This window comes from Schistocerca nitens, chromosome 1, assembly GCF_023898315.1.
Source record: "Schistocerca nitens isolate TAMUIC-IGC-003100 chromosome 1, iqSchNite1.1, whole genome shotgun sequence".
In the NCBI taxonomy this organism is placed as follows: domain Eukaryota; kingdom Metazoa; phylum Arthropoda; class Insecta; order Orthoptera; family Acrididae; genus Schistocerca; species Schistocerca nitens.
In genome coordinates this window covers 893274898-893288295 of record NC_064614.1, presented here as the reverse complement: position 1 = coordinate 893288295, position 13398 = coordinate 893274898, and the positions used below count along the sequence as shown (strand labels likewise).

The following is a 13398-nucleotide window of genomic DNA, read 5'->3' as shown; positions in this document are numbered from 1 at the left end:
GAAAAAAGTTAAGAAAAGTTTTGAAATTATGTTCAAAGTTTGTTGGAAGTCGGTAAGTGCTTTCATCATCAAACACCGCATCATCATCATCATAGTCTGGGTAATTTGCGCGTGTTTTCATCATGAAACACATCATCATAGTCTGGGTAATCTGTGCTCCGTTTTAAGCAAAAACTGTTGTTTCACGCATCTCAATGTTTCTGACGTCATATCTCCTGAACTGTATGTCTTACAGTGATATAATGTTGAGGTACATTCAGTAGTGTATGTGGATACTGTTTGCAGAAGTGGTACGAATAGAATTTGTACGAACCTGCATGAACCTGGAAAATGTTGTAAGCGGCAAACCTTTTTTTTCTTTTTTTTTGCCACATGAGGAGTCACCGAGAAAAAAATCATAAAGGCTTTATTTAATAAATGAAAAAATTGTCCGAAGTCGCTAGATGCTCTCATTCTCAAACACTGGACGAACATATTCTGGGTAATTTTCGAGTTGCTACACTCCTCAAAAGGTATACACTGATTCTAACTGTAATACTTGGCTTACTGTGTTAAACTTTTCACATCAGATTATACCTCTTATTGAGTAGGTTAACACAGCACTTTAATTTTTTTAATCCGTTAATAATTATGTGAATGACAAATCAAATTTTTGTTGCCACTGGAAGCCGTTAGATGCGCAACTAATAATTAGGAGCGTGAACCGCGAACGGGGTTAGTCGTTGACTAATATAGATTTCAAACATTCACACTAATATATGAGGCCGTGCTGAGAGGTAATGCCTCCGGAGTTTTTATGTGAAAATTCTTACAGCTTTTAAATAAAACGAACGTTATTAACATTCTACATCTGTGTTTTCCATGTCTCCATATTTGTTTCTCAAAACAGTCACCGTGGCGACGAAAACATTTCTCCCAACGAGTCACCATTTTGCTGATATCATCACTGCAGAATGTTTGACTTTGTTGACGGAGCCACAATCCCACCTCTGCTTGCAACACTTCTTCACTATCAAAGTGAAGCTCTCGACGGTGATGCTTAAGTTTTGGAAATAGATGAAAATCGCATGGGGCACGACTGTACGGAGGTTGGTCGAGGCCAGTGAACCCAAGGGGCAGATTGTTGCAGACGTCGCACGGCTCGTATCAGGTTTGGCATTGTCATTGTGCTCCATGTGTGGACGAACTCTTCGAATACGCGCTTTCAGTTTTCTGAAGGTTTTCTCACGCACCGACATAGCTAAGTTACACGCATCCGTGTTACACGCTAAAAGACGAAGCTCTTTAGAGGCAGGATTTGCAACTTGCGTCAGCGTAGCGAGAAAGTCGGCCGAGTAATACGCGTGACATGTAATACCTCAACCGATACTCAGCACAGAATAAATAATTCTGAACATTACTCTTCAGCATGGTCTCGTACATGCTGTAAACAGAAATTACGCGAAACTGACAAAAGTAGTCACATGGTATTTAACGCAGACAACAATTACGAAAGCTGACAAAGTTTAGCATCAATACACCATATCAGTTATTATATCGAAAGCACTGAACTGCAGTATCAACATATTCCACAAAGAAACTATGTAAATGCAGCATTCTACTCCCCCCCCCCCCACGCCATTTTCTCACCAATTCTCTTAACGACTCATCACAATTATCTCCGTTTCACAGGGATACAATGTTCATTTGCACACACTCAGAGCATATACCTCAAAATTAAATTTAACTGCTGTGTGGCTGAAGTGGAAGAGCAATGAAACCGTTTCGCGATTGCTTTTCGACATTTAGAGCACTGATGTTAACTGACAAATTAGAGCTGTGGCAGTGTGACACTACACGAATAGCACTGACGAATCTGTGCGGCTGTGTACTGACGTAATGACTAATCCATCGCTAAATGCACATGAGGCACATCTCAAGAGCTATTGATCCTTTAAGTTTGTGGAACATTTCGCAATAAGAAATTGCAGTTAAAGTCGTTGCTATGAGTGTGGTAAAGGTGTTTCTATTATACTAACTTGGATTACAGTAGAGACTATTGCGTTGCCAGTTCTAGTAAATCACTTACTGGTAGGTTTGACTTCGGAAAAGCTTATGGACAGTGGTTACTCCTTTCGCAGATATTTTACCCCGTAATTTACAAACTTATTTTGCCTTTAATGACGTAATCGCCGCAACGTTAAGTGTCGGCAGTTTATACAGGGTGTCAAAAAAAGTATTTCATATTTCGAGAGATCGTAGTACGGACAAAAAAAAAAGTCCCGTAAATATGAGTTTTAAATTGCACCCTCGAAGAGCTATGAGCACTTGTTCATCTTCGCTAATGTGAAACACATCTCGTCTACTGCAACGTCTTTGCTATTACGAATGACGCACAGAAATTAGTAAACAAACGGGAGACTTTCCTCTGTTATTGTCCACGGATAGAGTTCTGGCTAAGTGCAGCGCTTAAAATAGTCCTAATGCAACTAGTTTGTGTTTTGAAGAGTTTGTGAAATTCTTTTACTTTCTAGTTTTATCTTTGCTGTTACCAGCAACGGAAGCCTGTTATTCCACAAGGGAAATGAAAGATACAGCATTCTGTTATGGTCTGGGAATTTTAAGCAACCGCAGAGCTCCGTTCCAATACGCTGAAAAATATCCAGAATGCAAGGTGAGCAACCTTCTTTTTTAGAAAAGGTCATGATTTCCTAAGATATTGGACAGAAGCATTGCTATCAATAGACACCGTATTGATCCTCTCCTTTAGCGATGGCTCAGAAATGCACGTCCTCTGCAATAGCAAGCACATTACGTAAGAAGGTCTGCTGTTTCACAGTAGAAGAATCATGTGTTATCATTTGTTTTCTGCATTCTGTAGGAACTTGCAGTATAAGAGATGAGTTTCACAAAATCGAAGATAAACAATTGCCTTCAGGTATATATGTTAAAGCGATGTTTACTGTTTATGTATTACTCCACAATACTACATCTCAAAATGTGGAATACTCTGTATTTACACACAGCAAAATAGAGTATTCTTGGTAAACACTTTTCTGGGGTTGTGGAGGTTTACCGTTATCCAAGACATACGAGAATAATTTGGGATATTCTTAAAAATTGGACAGAGCGAAACAATGATTACAAATAAACACTACAGCTTCTAAACAATACTGTTCTATTTAGTTGTAAGAAAAGAAAAAAATGCTCTTGTGTCCACATGTACGATAAACTATTCACGGTCTTTTTGCTAGTAAAAAAAATATTTACTTCTCATGCTTGAAAAGTCGCTGACTTCCTATAAATTACGCAATGTTCAAGAAGAGCTCAGCTATCGTCACTTTTGTAATTGTTTGTTTTCATTGCACGAGTGACTGCTAGTTTGGTTCTTCCGAAACAGCACGCAAAAATACAGGGAGCATCGCCCGAAACTACGAGCTTTAGTTCTTACTTCAAGTGCCAACTAACACGGAGACATTTCCAGAGCCCAGTGGTGACATTTCTGCACTTAGAGACCTTCACGTTCATCAGAGCGTTAATGTGAAGTACGGTTCTTAGATTACAGTGAGGCGTTCATAATTGAACCAGGCAAAATGCGAACAGCGAGCCACGGCAGGCGAAGCGGCAGCGGTGTGTCGCGGGCCGGTGTGTACAGACCTGTTGCTCGGCCGGTCCTCGCAGTGGGCCATGTCGGAAGCTGCAGTTGGCCGGTTGCGGGTGTCGCTTGTGAGCGGCGCAGACTTCCGCTACAGACTGCGCGGGAGGCGGTGCCGGCTCATTAGAGGAGCCCTAAACACCTCGCGTTGCGTCACCGCAGCACCACGGCAGCGCAAACAGCACGCACGCACGCCGGATCAGCTTGTAAGGGCACCAGCGCAAAAGGACACCTCGGCCCCTGCGTCAGCTACTCGCCGCTGCATACCGAGTGTCACACAAGAACGTAACACCTCCTCATTACCGCCTCTCACGTTCACATTTACCTTTAACGCACTGGTGGTTTTCGTTTTCCTTTGTACGAAGGCTGAACAAAAAAGACAATTTTTTTTCCTGCAGTTTCCGTTATAGCTTCACATCTTTAAAAATGGCTCTGAGCACTATGCGACTTAACTTCTGAGGTCATCAGTCGCCTAGAACTTACAACTAATTAAACCTAACTAACCTAAGGACATCACACACATCCATTCCCGAGGCAGGATTCTAACCTGCGACCGTAGCGGTCGTTCGGTTCCAGACTCACATCTTTACCACGAGTATTTAAAAAGAGTGGGTTTCTACATCTACATGGATACTCTGCAAATCACATAAGTGCCTGGCAGAGGGTTCATCGAACCAACTTCACATTTCTCTATTATTCCAATCTCGTATAGCGCGCTGGAAGAATGAAGACCTATATCTTTCCGTACGAGCTGTGATTTCCCTTATTTTATCTTGGTGATCGTTGCTTCCTATGTAAGTCGGTGTCAACAAAATATTTTCGCATTCGGAGGAGAATGTTGGTGATTGTAATTTCGTGAGAAGATTCCATCGCAACGAAAAACGCCTTTCCTTTAATGATGTCCATCCCAAATCCTGTATCATTTCTGTGACACTCTCTCCCATACTTCGCGATAATACAAAACGTGCTGCCCCTCTTTGAACCTTTTCGATGTACTCAGTAAGTCCTATCTGGTAAGGATTCCACACCACGCAACAGTATTCCAAAAGTGGACGGACAAGCGTAGTGCAGGCAATCTCCCTAGTAGGTCCGTTACATTTTCTAAGTGTCCTGCCAATAAAACGCCGTCCTTGGTTATCCTTCCCCACAACATTTTCTGTGTGTTCCTTCCAATCTAAATTGTTCGTAATTGTAATACCAAGGTATTTAGTTGAATTCACGGCCTTCAGATTAGACTGATTTATCGTGTAACCGAAGTTTAAAGCGTTCCTTTTAGCACTCATGTGGATGACCTCACACTTTTTGTTATTCAAGGTCAACTGCCACCCTTCGCACCATTCTGGTATTTCTTCTAAATGTATTGCAGTTTGTTTTGATCTTCTGATGACGTTATTAGTCGATAAACGACAGCGTCATCTGCAAACAACCGAAGACGGCTGCTCAGATTGTCTCCCAAATCGTTTATATAGATAAGGAACAGCAAAGGGCCTGTAACATTACAGGCCCTTTGCTATGTGTAATGTCCACAGGTGTCAGCAGTCACGTATCGGTAGGTTGGTAGTAATGCTCTGTTTGTAGACACTCTTCACATTTTGCGTAACAAGCATTGGAGGTGACGCGCGAGGACGACTATGGCCCACTAAAATTGTGTGTTCGCTTAAACCATATAGCCACTGAAACTTAAAATACAGTAAAGATGCACTGCTTCGTGCAACTGTGTTTAGGGGTTCAAGGACTTCAAAGAAGGCCTACTTGTCTGTGTTAAGCAGGGTGGGCCTGGTATTTCGGCTTCTGCTGTAACCGAGTCAACATGAACACAGCTGCTGTGATTGTCCGTGAGTATAGGCGGATAACTTCGCGTGACCTCACTGAAGTGTTAAGAATTTCATATGATAGTGACTTTACCATTATGCATGATCGTTTCCACGTGAGCTGTGTTTGTGCCCGTTGGGTGCCACGTCAGTTGACTCCCGAACAAAAGACTGTGCGAATGGAGACAAGCGGTAAGGCACTGCGTCTCTTTGCTGATGAAGGGGATGCGTTCCTGGAATCGATTATCACCGCTGACGAATCACTGCTGCCTCATTATGATCCGGAACGAAAACGAACCAACACAGTGTATAAATCGCCAGGTTCTCTAGCACCAAAAGAGCCGAAAGTTATTCCATCTGCAGGGAATGTGATGATTCATCACATTTTTTGACTGTCGTAGAATGATTTACCAGAATGCAATCCCCCCTCACACTATTGTTATAGAAACACGCTAACACATCAGTGTTAGCTAAACTGTGGAAGCACATTACAAGAAAACTACTAGAACTTCCTCGGTGTGCATCGCGACTTCATCATAATAATGCGCGGCCTCAAGTCGCAAATCAAGTCATGCAGTTTCTGGCTCAGTTCAACATTATCTGCGGACCACGTCCGCGTTTTAGCCCCGATCTTGGTACTTGGTGATTTTTTTTTTTTTTCATTCCCATCACTTAAGGCAAAGCTCTTGACATTTGAGAACTCTGAAGCAGTGCTCAAGAAAAATCATGCGATGCTCCAGGAACTGACAAAGAATGATCCGCACCATGTATTCGAGGGAGGACTGCGAGAGACGCTATAGAAGTGCATTCAAGTCGGAGGATGGTACTTCGAAAAAGGTCGTGTAAACATGGAAATGGAGTAATACACATTCCTGAAAAAAAAAACCATTCTCTGTCTTTTTTGATGAGCCATCGTAATATAACGTTGTGACAAACAATTTACGGGAGGGAATGCAGCCGGGTGACGTAGTCAGCAACCGCCGGTATTACGACAAGTGCACACCCTGTCAATTTCTAGGCACAAATGCCACGCGAAAGCACTGTATAAGGAATTTTAAAACTGCGGTATGCAGGGACTTTATATAAAGTCATCACACCTCACACTATTAACACTAGTGCCACCACAGAAACAAAGATAACCAACAATAGAAGTTATTGACAGCAACATTCATTAGTAACGGGTTAGGTACTCTCTTCACCATTTATTTCTTCTTATGTTGATTATCAATGGGTGTATGGCGGCGCTGCTGTACACGGGTGTGTGTGTGTGTGTGTGTGTGTGTGTGTGTGTGTGTGTGTGTGTGTGTGTGTGTGTGTGTGAGAGAGAGAGAGAGAGAGAGAGAGAGAGAGAGAGAGAGGGGGGGGGGAGGACGAGGTTGCATTTATGTATTGAAAATAACAGTGAGTTCACCTGTCGAAATATTGGCAGTTGTAGAAGATGTCACCGGCTTACCCGTCAAGTGTTTTAACATTTTGTACGCCGAAAGAAACTCAAACTTCATAATGTCGTAACGCTACGACTTATGCTCACCGATAGATCCGTAGAGACGATCCATTTTCATGGCCACCACATTCACAAAAAATACACTGAAGTGACAATAGTCATGCGGCAGGGATATGCACATATGCAGAATGGCGGTAGTATCGCGTACAGAGGGTATAAAAGGGCACTGTATTGGCGGAGTTGTCATTTGTACTCAGGTTTTCGACATGATTATGGCTGGACGACGTGAATTAATAGACTCTGGACGCCGAATGGTAGTTGGAGATAGACGCATACGGTATTCCATTTCAGAAATCGTTAGAGAATTCAATATTCCGAGAACCAAAGTGTCAAGAGTGTACCGAGAATAGCTAATTTCAGGTATTAGCTCTCACCACAGACAAAGCAGTGACCGACGGCCTTCACTTAACGACCGAGGGCAGCTGCGTTTGCATGGAGTTGTCAATGCCAACAGATAAACAACAATGCATGAAATAAATGTGGGACGTACGAAGAACGTTTCCGTCAGTACAGTGAGGGGAAATTTGTCGTTAATGGACTATGACAGCAGACGACCGATACGAATGCATTTGCTAACAGCAAGACATCGCCTGCAGCGCCTCTTCTGGGCTCGTGAGCACGTCGGTTGAACCCTAGACGACCGGAAAACGTTGGCCTGGTCAGATGAATCCCGATTTCAGTTGGTAGACCTGACTGTAGGGTTCTAATAATGGCGCAGACCCCAGAATGCCATATCAAGCTGGTAGTGGCTCCATGGAATAGATTGGATTCTCTAGTCAAACTGAACCCATCCTTGACTGGAAATGGTTATATTCGCCTACAAGAAGATCATACGCAGCCATTCAAGGACTTCACGTTCCTAAAAAACGATTGAATTTTTATGGATGATAATGCGCCATTCCACAGTTTTTGACAACTGGTTTGAAGAACGTTCTGAACAATTCGAGCGAGCGAATGATTTGGCCATTCATTGAACATTTATGGAACATAATCGCGAGGTCAGGTCTCGGAAAAAAAAATCGTGCACCAGCAACAATTTCGCAATTATGGAGGGCTATAAAGGCAGCAGTCTCAATATTTATGCAGGGAACTTCCAACGACTTGTCGAGTCCATGCCCAACGTCGAGTTGCTGCACCACACCGGTCAAAAGGAGGTCCGATGCGATATTAGGAGGTCTCCCATGACTTCGTCATCTCAGTGTACGTCAAGGATAAACGTTCAGTTCACCAAGTCCTGATGTGCACGCTCTTACGGCACAAATACGAGAAGCGGTGGTGAAAGATATGTTGGCAAAGACATGGACAAAGACGGAATATCCGCAAACAAACGGGGCTCATGGAAACGTATCCATAAAAACCTTTGATTTCGACTACTATTTGCAAGAAACTGCACAACATTATCTACGCACAGTTCCCTATGAATGAACTTTTGTGCTAAGGAAAAGACTTACGTTCACCTTATGTAACGTTTATGTTTACTGTTTATGACATTTAACCAATGGCATTCACTTATTTCTGGACTTCAGAATTGTACAGCTCTTCAATAATCAGGATGGCCTAAGGTCCCACGTAGTCCGGATAAACGAAGTTCCACGATCATTTCACTGAAAACAGTACATCTACATCTATACTCCGCAAGTGTGCGGTGTGTGTGTGTGTGTGTGTGTGTGTGTGTGTGTGTGTGTGTGTGTGTGTACTACTGTCGCTTCCCCCCTTTCCTGTAACTGTCGCGAATAGGATTGCCGAAAGCCTCGGTGTGAGAGTTCCAATCTCTCTAATTTTATCTTTATGGTCTCTTCGCGAGACATGGAAGAAAGGAAGCAACATGCCTATTGAACTTCTAGGGAAGTTCGTTGTCTGAACTTAATAGTAAACCACACAGAGCCGTGCGTGGCTCGCTCTCGTGCCATCTCTTATTTTACATCCTGTTTGTTTCGTGTTGCCACCTCGTTGTTAGTTTCAATTTCTGTTGTCACTGAGTTGCTGCTTTGTTTGCCCGTCAGCGGCGGCAGCAGCGCCTCTAGATATAGCCCTCACGTGTTATCTTTGCTACACTGCTATTACTTCCTGGTTGTCGTCTGTCGTGGAGTCAGTTGGAACGTGCCAGGAGGGCAGTTCGGACCTGCCAGTCGTGGATTTGGAACGCGGCACTAGTTCAGTCGGGTTGGAGCAGCAGTGAGGCCTGGATGTCCATGGCTAGCCCGACCGTTGCGCCCGCCACGCGTCACTTGAGTCGGGGACGGTCTTCGTGGATCGTCGGTCGACCGTCCTACTGGACGACGTGAATTGGATCGCTGATCGTTTATGTGTTGGCTGTGTGTGTGTATCGACTCCCGATTTGTCTTAATGATTGCACAGCCACTGCTGAGTGTCGTTCAAGTCTTCGTGCAAGTGTTTGTCAAACTGTGTGTGTAGTTGGTGTCATTTCCTCTGACAACTTGTTTTAAATGTTGTCGGCGTACTGGGCCTCGTGATGACTGGGTGTTGTGTGATGTCCTTAGGTTAGTTAAGTTTAAGTAGTTCTAAGTTCTAGGGGACTGATGACCATAGCTGTTAAGTCCCATAGTGCTCAGAGCCATTTGAACCATTTTTCAGCGTACTGGCAGTGAGTAGGTCGGTTGGAGCGGATCAGCAAGCAAGTCTCCGCGCGGCGCAGTCGGCTGGGCCGCTGGCGGTCTCTATGCAGTGTCGGAGCGTGTGGGGGCTGTTCCGAGTGCTACGAGGTTCGTGGCTCACCGACCCACGACGTCAAAGTTGAGTGGTGATGTAATTACCAAAGCCACATCTGTTCACGTTGTCCCCTCGGTTCGTGGTTCGCTGTTGGCGGTATTCCTGGGAGCAACAGCGAGTGTTCGAGTTGGTGAAGATTTGTCGGTTTGAAATTCAAGTGCACCAGCGGAATGTTCTGCCTTGTGGCCGTTAGTGTTCCGGTTACCTGCCCTGGTCGCTGACGTAAATTAAGGCCAGTGTCCTTTCCTCACCTGTTGACGCTATCCGACATGGTGTATAGTTTTTGACAGCTTAGTGTATTTTTGACTGTGGGCGGCTATGTATGCAGCGTTTTGGCTTTGGAATTCTCGTATACTGGTCGGCGGTTAGCAAGTCGTCTTGTCGGCGGGTTCCTGATTGTCTCGTGGTTGTGTTGCTGGCGGATCGAGCATAGTTGGGCCGACATCTTGTCTCACGTAAGCTAACGTTAAGATTTCAAGGGCAGCCCGAGTCCCCTGGAAACTTCTGAGGGCCGTTGCCTATACTGCCTTTCTTGTTAGCGTTTAATTGTGTATTTTTAATGGCTCATAGCAGATGGTTGGAATTTGTATGCTTGTAATTGTGTTTTTAAAACCAAAGACCTTCAGCCGTTTTAAAAGTGGGTTTTTCTAAATTGGGCAAGTCTTACATTGATACTGAAGATAAAGCTTGGGCCTTCTGCCTGTTGACAATTTATTGTATTGTTTTAAAGCATCGTCCTTTAGCCTTTTGGAAGATAAAGCTGTGGGCTTTTTGCCTGTCGAAAATTTATTGTAGTTGTATTGTTTTTTATAAACATGGGCCCTCAGCCGCTTTAAGTTTTAAGGTTCTTACTTATCAAGTATTCCATTCTTTCAAGATAAAGCTGTGGGCCTTCTGTCTGTTGAAAATTTATTGTAGTTGTATTTGTAATGTTTGGACAACTAAATAAACTGTTATGTTTGGAGTGTAACTGACAGCCGCTCATTCTGGACCCCTTCCACAATTCCTACTGCTTGTTCTGTCCTGCGGGTTTAGCAGGGCGTATCACACACCGTGACGCAGAACGCCTTTCTTACAGCGTCTGCCAATGTAGTTGGATGATTGTCTCTGGGACGCTTTCGTACTTACTAAATGAACCAGGAATGGAACGTACTGCGCATGTTTGGGTCTTCTCTATTTCTTCTGTGAGCTCTATCTGGCAAGGATCCCACAATGATGAGCAATATTAAAATATTGGTCGATCTACTGTTTTATAGGCTGCTTCCTTTGTTGGTGGACTACGTTTCCTGAGGGCTATTCCAAGTAGCCTGTCTGCCATCTGCCTTAGTCATTAGTAATTTAATGTGGGCGTTCCGATTCGCATTGCTCCCTACGCACACTCCTAGATATTTTATTGAAGTACTGCTTCCAGCGATTGTTATGCAATTGTGTAATCATGCAACAAAGGGTATTTCTGTATATGTATTCGCAACATGTTGAGGGTCGATAGTCATTCCCTGCACCATGCGTTCATCCTCTGCAGGTCTTCCTGCATTTCGCTACAACTTTTTAGCGTCGCGACTTCTGTTTATACAACAGCATCATCCGCAGAAGGCCTCATGGAATTTCTGACATTTTTACTGACTAGGTTGTTTATACAGGATGATTCAGTTGTCCCTGACTATCGGTTTTATGCAACCCACAACGCGTTAAAAACCAGGGACGAGATTTTTTATACTCTCTCGCTCGCACTGTGCGAGCTATTAGCTCTACAGAAAAAAAATGGACAGGACCTTTTTGCAGGAAATTTAATGTAGCTAAATTTTTGCTGGGATACGTTTCCGCTGGAGGTCACAGTTTTCGAGTTATTGTAGAAAAACGTACAAAATTGAGTTTAGATCATATTTTTCTTGGGTAATTCGAAAACTGTGGCCTCCACCGGAAACGTACCCCAGTACAAAATTTAACTGTATTTAATTTCCTACGAAAAGGTCCCGTTATTTTTTTTCTGTAAGACTAACAGTCTGTGTGTAGCGAGCGGGAAATTATGAAATTTCACGTGTGTTTTTTGAAGGTGATGTTGGTTTCGTAAAACCCATAGGCAGGGACAGCTAAATCAACACCCTGTACAGATTGTGAAAAACGATGATCCTGCACGACTCTCCTGTGGCACATCTGAAGTTACTTGTAAGTCTCGGAGACCTCTCTCTAGAATGATATGCTGTGTCCTCTTTGCTAGGAACTCTTCAGTCCAATCACACAACTGGTGTGATATTCCGTACACTCGTATTTTGTTCATTATGCGGCAGTGCGGAACTGTATTCGATACCTTCCGGAAGTCCAGGAACAGGGCATCTACCTGGAGCCCATACGTAATGCTTTCTGTGTCTCTTGGACGAACAGAGGAGCTGGATTCCACATGACCGTTGAAATTAGGCTAGTTTCTGAAACACGTGTCCCCTATAACAGTATAAAGTAACTGGGCGAGAGTAGAAACGGGGAGATGGGAAGAGCTGTGAAGCGGCGGCCCCCGACAGTGGAGAAGCAGGCGTGGCACTCAGTGGTCCAGCTGAGATCCGCGGAGGCGGCAGCTGCGGCTTTCCCCGCTCACCCACTGACCGCCGACCCAGTGGCCGGGACCACCTTCACTGGCTGCTGCAGAGTGCGTGAAAGGCAGCTTTCACACGAGCGCCAGACACTGTGCGAGGGGCCATCTTCACCGTGACGTCATCGCAGCTGCAGCTACTTGCTTTCAGCCTCAGCCCAACCGCTGAAAGTATGTTTCGCGAATTTTTTTCACGTGGATAACACATACTTACAACGAGAGGCCTCCAGAGGTGGAATCGAGTTTCTGAAACCATTTGCACAGTGCAGGTTCGAGTCCCAGGTACCACACCCTGCACCCATTCACCCTGGTGGGTCCTCGTTTGCGAGTAATCGACGAACAAAAATTTCGTAGTTTTGCATGGCGTTCTAGAGCCTTAAAACTGACGCATAGACGTAGCTTGGCGTTCTAGGTTAGCATATGAACCAGATGTGAAACAGATTGTGGTTTCGAATCCTATCACGTACTTCATTTTTTATTTTTATGTAGTCATCGAAATACTTTGATCGTTATTTTTATTAAATTAATTGCTTTAAATGTATTTTTTTAATTTCTAAACCTTGGCGCGTAATATTAATCACTGTATTAATTTTTCATTTTTTCTTGTTTTTCTTCCAATCATTCGTTTCATTTGGAATCTTTGAGAATTTAATTTTAATTATTTTTATCTATCTTTTACAATATTTAAACGTTTGAAAATGCCTATCTATGAGTTACAAAAACAATAGATAAAAATCTATAGCGGCTCTACAATCTTGTCAAAAATGTATCTATCATTATGTATACTACACTCCTGGAAATGGAAAAAAGAACACATTGACACCGGTGTGTCAGACCCACCATACTTGCTCCGGACACTGCGAGAGGGCTGTACAAGCAATGATCACACGCACGGCACAGCGGACACACCAGGAACCGCGGTGTTGGCCGTCGAATGGCGCTAGCTGCGCAGCATTTGTGCACCGCCGCCGTCAGTGTCAGCCAGTTTGCCGTGGCATACGGAGCTCCATCGCAGTCTTTAACACTGGTAGCATGCCGCGACAGCGTGGACGTGAACCGTATGTGCAGTTGACGAACTTTGAGTGAGGGCGTATAGTGGGCATGCGTGAGGCTGGGTGGACGTACCGCCGAATTG

At 44.0% G+C, this 13398-nt stretch overlaps 1 protein-coding gene across 4 annotated transcripts in view; it reads right to left on the bottom strand.

Moving 5' to 3' along the window:
* The window catches only part of LOC126192013 (unconventional myosin IC), a 431394-nt gene that overhangs the window by 209796 nt on the left and 208200 nt on the right, over positions 1-13398 (bottom strand). Inside the window, exon 1 of one of the 4 annotated variants that reach the window (XM_049932571.1) lies at positions 3637-3706. The exons of the other annotated variants lie outside the window; for them this stretch is intronic. Coding sequence (XP_049788528.1) covers positions 3637-3668 — 32 coding nt within the window. The 5' untranslated portion in view covers positions 3669-3706. Of the gene's footprint in view, positions 1-3636; positions 3707-13398 lie in introns of those variants that run through there. 4 annotated transcript variants of the gene reach the window in all.